A 10,395-nucleotide genomic window follows, 5' to 3' on the forward strand; every position below is an offset into this window, starting at 1 on the left:
AACATTCCAGGAATCCGAAATCATGAAAGGACTCAACATGGTCAACACGTTTTGTAACGAAAATTGTACTGAAGCGAATCTGATAAAGAAAATACGTAATCAATTTGAGACATTTAGACAAGATAAGTATAAACTGTTTTCTGCTATAGGAGTTCCAAATCTAGTTAAAGAAAAGAAAGGCCTATTCAATTTTGTAATCACAGATATTTGCTTAGAAATTGAGTTAGCCCTAATTGAGTTTAGTAGAAATGTGAATATGATAGTTCAATCTATTAGTTTTGCAAAAATTGGTCAAATAAATTCCCAATTATTAACACCAGATTTACTTATGAGTTCAATAAAATTGATAAGAGACGAAAGGGGAGCAAACGAAATGCCAATTGCTCTTCATCAAGGCAACTATTTTGAATATTTAGAAATAAGTGACGTATCAATAAGTGTAATAGGATATAGATTTGTTTATATAATCAAAATACCGATTTTAGAAATAGGAAATTATAAAGCATACAGAGCAATTCCTGCTCCTAAATTAATAAGAAGTAATCTATTGGCTTATATGTCAAATCCAAACGATTATATAATTACTAATAATGAAAGACTATTATATACCCCTAGCGATAAATATTTTTTAGAAACTTGTAAAACCCACAAATCACTTTATTTCTGTAAAACGATATACCCAAAATACTTTATTCAAAAACAAGACACATGTATGAGCAAAATTGTAAACGAACCTGTAAATTTAAGCGAAAATGATTGTGATATTAAACTGATTAGTGTAAAAACTTCTATTTGGATACAATTTAAAAGTAATGACAAATGGTTATATTCGGCCCCTAAACCTGAGACTATTAAAATTATTTGCAATAATAAGGTAACAGATAAAATTATAAACGAAACAAAAATATTGTGGATCGCCCCTGGATGTAGTGTTGTCTCTAATAGTGTCATATTAAATTCTTACAAAAGTACAAATTACGACAATAATCAAACTTTTATACCATTGATTAATTATAACTTTAACCAAAATTTCCAAATGATCAATAATTCAATTATGAACCTCAGTTTATCCAAAATTTATTCAATAGAGACACCTGATGTAAAAATTGAGGATTTAACTAAATACGGTACTAAACTAAATGAAATTAAAAGAGACGCAATTGCAAGAGGTAACCATGAACGAACAAAAACCACTTATGAAAAAATAATGTTTTGGCTAACTTATGCTATGTACGCTTTAGGTGTGTTATACTATATTTAGCTTACAAATTAAGAATCTTTCAATTGATTAAATTCATAGTAAATAAGTTCTTTTCACTATACAATAAGTTAATCAACTATTGTGTTTCACCCCCTAAAACTCAACTCAATAACGACGAAAATTATTCCAACGAAATTCCAATGAGGACAATATGTTACGCAAATTCTATTTCTTCAGATTTAAATAGCATTTCAGAAAATAGTAAACAAAACCATCATTCAAATCAGAGAAGAAAACTAACTAAATCAAAATTACGCATATCAGAATTTAAAGACTCAACTTAACACTTTTTTGTTTTGAAAATCTTTTTCTTTTTGGAAGATTTTCCAATCTAAGGGTGGGGGTGTTACGCCGTGACTACCTCACACCATACGTGTATTTAATTTTTGCTGACTGTAATATTATTACGCCTGTGTCTCGAGACTCATGGCAACTCTCCTACTTATTTTTCTCAAGCGCAGTAACACATTAGTAGCACTACTTTTGTATTTTGATATTTTTTCATTTTTGTTATTCAGTTAGTCGACAGGAAACTATCATTGAAGTAGAAACAGAAATAAATAAAGTTTTCTCGATTCATGTGAAGAATAAGAATCAGAATATTGTCAATAAGTTTAGAATATTCAGTAATAAATAGAAGTGATTAATTAACTGTACTGTTGTTAACTATAATTTTAGTGCTAAACATTTAAGTGTAATTAATATTAAAAGTGACAATAAATTTGTGATCACTTAAAATAAATTTTTGTGTATTTAAATTGACTGAAATCCTAGAATTTATCCACGGCATAACAATATACAATAATAATTATAGATGTATATGTATATATTTGGTAGTATGAAATGTAGGCTGTGATACTTCATAGTCGAATGTTTGAACAATTATTCAAATAATAATAATAAAAAACTGTGGATTATAATTATCGTTTTAATATAGTGTATACTTTATGTATAGTATGTTATAACTTTACCCCGAAGAACTTATAATTGTACCTTCATTAACTTAACCATATTGAAAGTTTCTCTAAAACAATTTGCGATAACTTCAAAAAACGAGTCACAACAGTCGTTCACGTCCACTTCGATTTGCAGTTTGCCGACGCAACAACGATTTATGAGAATTTGCAGAGAGTCGCTGTTAGAAAGAACCGATAATGAGGGAACAATTAAATTCTTCGGCAGTGTCAGTGACAATGAAATTGATGCTGTGCCAAGGTAATTTTTGTCATGATTTTTCTATTTACATTTTATGTACCAGTTAATTATCATTCTAAGTGTACATTATTTAATTTTATAGAAGTTCATCTATTAACGATAAAAATATGACTGGACGTAAGTAGTATAATCTTGATTTTTTTACTCGCTTATCAAACTAAGAATAAATAATAAAAGGATTCGATTTAATTTAAACATTCGAATAAAAAAAATTCGATTTAGCGAAATATTACAATAAAATATAGAATCTGTTTAGACATAACTTAATATACAAAAGTGATCCATAGGACCCAATCGGATCTTGGTAATTTTCGTGTTCAGTCATCGACTTATCACTTTTACTTCAATATTGAACAACATATTATCTGACCTGAATAAGGCAAAACCTGACAGAAAACATCATTTTATTTTCTATTTGAAATTGGTTTTTAAAGTAAAATATCGATTTACTGGAGCTTCTTAAATATTGAACATTAACTATGGAGTTAAAGTCTTGGGGATTTAATTAAATGTATATAAACATTGTAAAATAAAGAAAAGGAGAGATAATAAAGTCTAACTGATTTATCAAAACAATAATAATAAATTATTGAAACTAATCTATGTCCCTAATTACTCTAATGATCTTCGAAGTGATGTCTTATAACAATATTTATAATCATATTTTATTTCTTATAGATAACGACCTAAATTACGAATCTGGAATGGATAAAATGTCTCTAAATAATGAAGAAGATATACCTCCAGAGCTCGATGTTCCGAATTCAGCTGATGAGGGAGAAGACATAAACTATGATGAAGATATACTTTCAGATTCGGAAAGTTTTTATTCAACACATACGGAAAATGATGAAGAAGATCCACTGTTATATGCGAATGCACCGATTACGCAAGGTGAAAGTTTGCTTGCTATTTTGTCTTTTTAAGACATAAGTTAACTGGAGCTGCTGTTGAAGATCTGTTAACACTCATTGGATTACATTGTATTCAGCCGAACTACTGTTTTAAAAGTATGTATCATTATCGAAAACGTATTTCGAGTATGAATTCTTTGAAGCCAGCAAAACATTTTTACTGTTGGTCATGTTTACGACATTTAAATAAAAACCATCGATGCGAAAAATGTCCACCTAATAGTGGCATTAGTCTCTTTATGGAGTTATCGATTATAGAACTGAATACATTGTACAAACGTGATGAATTCATCGATATGTTGAAACATCGTAATAAAAGGAACAAAATTGTTGCATCTAACTATGAAGATATATATGATGGAAATGTGTATCAAGAAGTACATCAATATCCAAATATAATAACAAATCACCATAAATTATCATTTACATGGAACTGTGATGGTGTTTCTTTATTCAAATCTTCGAAATTTTAAATATGGCCATTTTTCTTAAGTATTAATGAACTACCATATTCTAAAAGGTTCAAAAAAGGTAATTTATTATTAGCAGGATTGTGATTTGGTCACAAAAAGCCTTTACTGTTACGTCTCAGTAACAGAATAGTCTCTTTTTCGAGTCAAGACCCAATTGTCCTTTCGGCTCTCGGCGTTGGTGCGGTGTCTTTCGGCGCTGTTGAGATTAATTTATGGTTTTATGGCTGTTTTTGGTGAAAAGTTGTCGTTGCCTCATTGGAAATCTTCGTTGAAGCCTCCTAGTCGACTGATCTTCTTTCTTCTTACACTCGTGATTTTTCTTTTAAATAATCTTTGTTAAGAGATAAAGAAAATTAATTTAAGAATTAATTAAGATAATATTCTAAGTTTAATCAAGCTGAGTTCGGATTTGCACCGCGTCCAGTAAAAATTCGGAAGAGAGTATCCTTTGTGTCCAAGTCCGCGCTTTTTAAGGTGCTTTTCGCGCATACTTTGGAAGCTTCTCGATTGGCGTTCTCCAATCCAACGTTTTAATTAATTCAATTACTTAGGCCTAGCGCTAATTTCCTCCAATTATCTACGCATTTTTTCCCTTCTCCTTTTGTCTAGTGTCCGGCACATCTTTTTGGCTCTATAACTCTCCCACGCAGGATTCACCTGTGCTTACATAGCATACGCCTCAAAACTCTATGTCCCGGTTTTTTATTATTAAATTTTTTTTTTATTTTCTATTACCTGCTTACTTTCCTTCTTCTCTGTGTTCCTGATACTTCTACGTCTTTTGCTTCCACTGTTTACTTATTATAATGTTTATTAATATTAGAAGAAAAATATGAATCTAGATTATAACATTTACCACCTGTATTTTTAAGATCAATATCAGATGAATTGGTTAAACTTAACAATGGTATTTATATAAATATACCACATTCTGACGAGCATGATTCCATGACCAATCGTATCAAAGTTCAAGTTGCAGTTATCTGTGGAACTTGTGATCTTCTGGCTAAAGCATTGATGTTAAATATGAAACAGTATAATGGTGTGTATGGTTGCCAAAAATGCAAGATAAAAACTCAACCAGCTGAACCAAGAATCAATGTCAGAATATATCCATACATAGTTAATTTACCATTGAGAAGTCAAGAAGAGACTAATGAATGTGCAAGACAAGCTGCTGAGTTTCCTAATTTTGATATATTAGGAATAAAAGGACTTAGTGTTTTAGTTTCATTCGTCTGACAGCAGTATATGTAATCCATTGCGCATATTTAGGTGTAGTGAAGAGTTTATTAGTTTTGTGGTTTCATTCCAATTTTGCGAATGAAAATTGGTCTATGCATAACCATATAGCAATGATCAATTGTAAATTATATTTTATTACGCCACTAGATTTTATAATAAGATTGCTACGATCTATTTCCGATTCCTTACCTTACTTTAAAGCTTCAGAACTGAACGCATGGTTCTTTTACTATTCTTTACCACTTTTACATTCAACCATGGACGAGATGTATTTTGATCATTATAAATTGTTAGTCCATGGTATTTATCTTCTTAATCAAAAAAGTATTTCGGATGAACAAGTCAATACTGCAGAGAGGTTGTTAACAGAATTTGTGTCTCGTTTTTCGAATTTATACAGTAATCGTCATATGACTGCTAATATTCATAATTTGCTGCATTTAGCTGAGACAGTTAGAGATTTCAGGCCTTTGTGGGTAACTTCATGCTTTTCATATAAAAATGCCAATGGTGATCTAAGAACATTGGTGACTGGAACAAGATTTGCCGAAACCCAAATACGTTCTGAAGTTGCAACGTTTATGAACCTGCCGAATTTAAAAAATGAAATTCTGATTCCAAATACACCAGTCTATGAATTCTGCGAATATTTAAGCAAAAAAAAGGCAAAATATAGAGAAGAATATGCTTCTGGAAGAATATATATAGTTGGAGTGCCAAAAGAAATGGACATGATACCTCAAATCATTAATGTAACTCTGCAGGAACAAAATATATCTTATACCGATATTAAACTGTTTTTAAGGTTGATGAAAAGTGGAATTTTATATACATCGGAATTATATGGTTGATTAAAAAAGACAAATTCGAGATATGTAAAATTTATTCATAATAGGGAAACATATTTTGGAAACATTTATTGTTTTGTAAAAACTTCAAATTGTTCATGTCAATCTGGAAGTTGTACTGATGAATGTAATTTAATAAGTTATGCTATTGTAAACGTTTGTAATGTTTATCTAAAATTTTATCCTATAAGAGACATTCATTTTACATATGTGTATGAATATATTGATACTCAAAGAACGTTAGCTGTAAATGTGGAAGATCTCAGTTCTGTTTGTATTCATGTTGATGTTGTATGTAATACTAAAAAATACGTTATAGAACCAGTAAATATGATTGAAGTGGAATAAAATTTATAATTATGAATTGTCTAATTATTATAATTTAATCTTTTATTTACTTTATTGTTTTTGATAGATAGTATACAAAATTATATGGTCTTACAATTCTGCACTAATAAATACAATCTCAAATAAATACAGAAATAGATAATAATACATATTCAGTGGGAATATATAAATGTTTACAAACATTGGGAAAACAATCAATAATATTACTATATGGGAGTTTCATAGATAACTCAAAATGAATAGATTATATATAGCGAAAAAATACCAACATCGTATGCAGACTGACACTTCTGCAGTTCATTATTATGATGGTAAAAATAGAAAAATTGGTATTATCGATTGTTTCGTCAAAGTTTTACAATGTCTGGGTATGCGAGATGATTGTTACTGCAAATTCGAATATTTTGCTATCATTTAACTAGTAAGTGATGTTAATGTTTATACAGCCGTAAAAAACCCTGTTTGGATACAATTTCAAAGTAATGACAAAGGGTTATATTTGGCCCCAAAACCTGAAACTATCAAAATTATTCACTCAATAGAGACACCTGACGTAAAAATAGAAGATCTAACCAAATATGGAACTAAACTCAGCGAAATAAGCAGAGATGCAACCGTGATAGGAAATCGTGAACGCACAAAAACACTTTACGAAAAAATAATGTCTTAGTTAACTCACGCTATGTATGCTTTAGGAACATTAGTTGTTCTTTATTTAGCTTACAAAATAAGAATTTTCCAGTTGATTGAATGGATCATAAGTAGTTCATTTTCACTACGTAACAGTTTAACAGATAGTTGTTCTTCGTCTTTTACACTGAGACAATTTTTCTTGAAAAACTAACCATAAAGTGTGGGTAAATTTTACCAAGTAATTTATGATAATTTCTTAAACACAATACATAAGCTTATCTATTTACAATATATTTACAAATATTTGAGGCGCATACAATGTAGCTTTTAATACAACCATGTAAATCTTTACTATTTTTACAAATTCATGAAAATGATGGCGATAATATTTCATGTGACTGTAAATGCAAATTAAAACCTACATCATTCAACATCTTTCCTATAATAAAAAAATCGTGTTTATCGATTATTATTAAATGAACAATGTAAAATTCAGGCCCATCTTCTAAATGCAATATTATAATGTCACCTGCTCTAATATTATTACTTTCAAAATGCACTGTTTTTACTGTTAATGATGGTTGCAGTGTAATTAACTAGCTCGGTAGAAAATCTTTGAACAACATAATATTTGAAGTATTCATCATTGCACATAACTCAGCTTTGTCTTGCTCTGAAACTTTTTTCCATTCTAACATCTAATAATTCAATATTAGTTTATGTTTCAGCGCAGTTTGTGTGAAAAACATTCCTTCGTTTTTCACACAAACTGACCAACTTGATCGTTCCTTAAAGAAGTTTAAGAAAATACTAAACTCAAATATGCACGGACCTCAAATGTATCCAAAGATTGCATACTTTTAAATAGAAGGAGAATAATTTTTTTTGTCAGTTTTGGGAGTTGAGGCCAGTTTTATTGCCATGTAGAATTTTCTCGAGTATCAACAAGACTACGTTTACGTGCTCATTTATTGTTATCCGAATAGTAGGCTGGTTGGGAAATTTTAATCCTGAGCGTGGCATTTATTCAACTGAGTATTATCCTTTTTTTTCCTCAGTGTACAGCTCAAAACAATAATGAAAATTATTCAAACAAAATTCCAATGAGGACTGTATGTTACGCGAACTCTGTTTCATCAGAATTGAGTAGTATTCCAGATACTAGAAAACAAAATCAATACCTCAATAAAAAAAGTAGAATAAATAAATCAAAATTACGCATATCTGAATTCGAAGATTTAGCTACATTTAGCTTACATTATCAATACGGCTTCCAATATGGTGTTTTTCAATTTAATATGGCCGATCATTGTCTTTTTCATACATAGATAAGATGATTTTTGCAGGGAATAATTTTTAAATTCAAAATTTTTTTCTTGTTATAATATAAACATGGGCTGAAATTAAGAATTTGCACGACAAGCGATTGTTGGCCTTCGATTAAGCATACTTTAAAGTATCATCATTGCTTCATTCGTCATATACGAAATTTCGTCGCGCAAAAATTGAGAGTTTATTCATGGATCAATCATACGTTTTTTTTATCAAGTAATCGTAAAAGAGACCGATATTGTGCTAAAATATTCACTTTAACATAAAAAGATATAGATGATATGTCGTTCCTGATAGCTTAATTTGAATTAGGCATAAATACATGGGAGTCCTTCATAAAATGAGAAAGGTTTTCATCTCTATTTTGTTTTTTGATGAAAATGAATAATAGTTATAACTGTTGCGTTAATAATATATTACTTATAAAAAAATGACATTAAATCATCAAAAAAATGGTTTTAATTTCTAATTATAATTTTCAAAAATATAGTTTTCATAATTTTACCTGTTAAAATGACTTAGTCATTCAGAGTAAATTGAATTTCTTCATGTAACTCAAATATTATTTCAATCATTCTCTCTCTGTATTCTTTTATGGTTCGAAATTGTGCACAAATTAAAGGTGTTCTGTCGACGTAGAGAGCTTCTTCTAAAAGTTTAGGATTCGTAAAATATTCACCCAAAATTTTAGGATGTAATATCATAACATTCAAATTTAAAATTCCATGAAGTAAATGTGTAAGACGAAGATCTTTCAAAGAGATATTGAAATCTTCCCATGAAATAATGCCAAGATTTTGTAATTTGGCATTTTTTAAGGACTGAATCAGTTGATCATAATAAATTTTGTAAAGTTCCAAGCTGCAGTTTTTGCGTAATTCTCTTGTTGTGGTAAAATTTAAAAAACACATGACATCGTGAGCTGGTGGATTATATCTAAAATGAAGACATTTTAAATGACTATTTTGTTTGTATAATAAGTTAATAATTGTTATTATAAATTTTAACTACCTCGCAAGTTGAAAATCTATCAAGCAGCAAGAAATTGGCTTTTCTTGATTATCATACTGAAAAAGAATATTATTTGCCCACAAATCACCATGACATATAACATTTCGATGGTGTTTTGATGGTTTCAAGTTTTCCGCATGATGAGTTGATAATTCTATAAACTTCTTTTTCAATTGAGATTTCTTCAACCCCTTTAAACCTGGTATTAAGTCAATCATAGAAATAACTCCTTTCACAGCAGCATGAAACGTTTTTTTGGCTAATCCGTCTTGAGTTGGCCAAAGGGTCTCATGCAGACAGTAAGAAAATTCATTATTCAGATTTTTTTTATGAACTTCTTCAAATATTAGTGACTTAGCATGGAATTTAGCTAGAGTGCTCATCATAATTTTACAATGATCAAAATCAAAAGGTGTAAATTTGTCAGTCATTTTATATCCCTGAGTACTCATGTCTTCTAGCACTATCAGATTATCATCGAGTCCAAGAATACATCTAGGAATATTGAAGTCCATTTCACCAGTCAACAATTGAGGGAATACTTTAGTATATAAATCTATTTCTTTTTTAAATGAGCCTTGTTCAAGATTAAAATTTTGAAGTGGACTATCAGTAAGTGGAGGTAATTTAGCAAAAAATTGAAGAGTTTTTTTGTCTGAAAGATTTGTCTTTCGACCTACAATTGCTTTTAAAGTAAAATATTCACCCATGTATCCTGTAGTACTGTCCAATGGAATTATTTCATAGCTGATTAGCGAATAATCCTCCATACAATCTTGAACTAGTTTTTTTTGCACAATTTCGTTACACTCATCACTATCAAGAACATTTTCTTTACTTCTTTTTTTCATTTTTTGAATGATAAAAATATTTTTTCACTTTAGAGAATTGTTTTTATTGATATTTTTCTATTAATACATCAAACACAATATTTCAATTAAATATAAATTTTTTTTTATCAAAAATTTGAATTAAAAAATAATAATCATTTCGCTCAGAAACAATTCAATAAAAGGTTTAATCAAATTTTATAATATCGAATTCTTTTATCGGAAAAATACGTCAAACTCATTCAATAAAAAACCTTGCACTATTTTAATGTTAACTCCCGATTG

The 10,395-nt window shown here is 29.4% G+C and overlaps 1 protein-coding gene across 4 annotated transcripts in view; it reads right to left on the minus strand.

Moving 5' to 3' along the window:
* LOC118074968 (uncharacterized) overlaps positions 1-10,382 on the minus strand; it is a 31,316-nt gene extending 20,934 nt beyond the window's left edge. For 2 of the 4 annotated variants that reach the window (XR_004691251.1, XM_035096540.1), the window contains exons 1-2: positions 9,281-10,382; positions 8,775-9,205 (exon numbers count right to left, since the gene is read on the minus strand). Coding sequence is in view for 3 of the 4 variants with exons in the window: in XM_035096540.1 (XP_034952431.1) it covers positions 8,788-9,205; positions 9,281-10,131 (1,269 nt within the window). In the remaining variant the exon portion in view is untranslated. Of the gene's footprint in view, positions 1-6,370; positions 9,206-9,280 lie in introns of those variants that run through there. The other 2 variants (XM_035096539.1, XM_035096538.1) reach the window with 2 other exon arrangements.
* Between the last annotated feature and the right edge of the window lie 13 nt (positions 10,383-10,395).

The sequence above is a fragment of the Chelonus insularis genome, unplaced genomic scaffold, assembly GCF_013357705.1.
Source record: "Chelonus insularis isolate UGA/USDA-ARS -01 unplaced genomic scaffold, ASM1335770v1 contig_140_pilon, whole genome shotgun sequence".
NCBI classification, from domain to species: domain Eukaryota; kingdom Metazoa; phylum Arthropoda; class Insecta; order Hymenoptera; family Braconidae; genus Chelonus; species Chelonus insularis.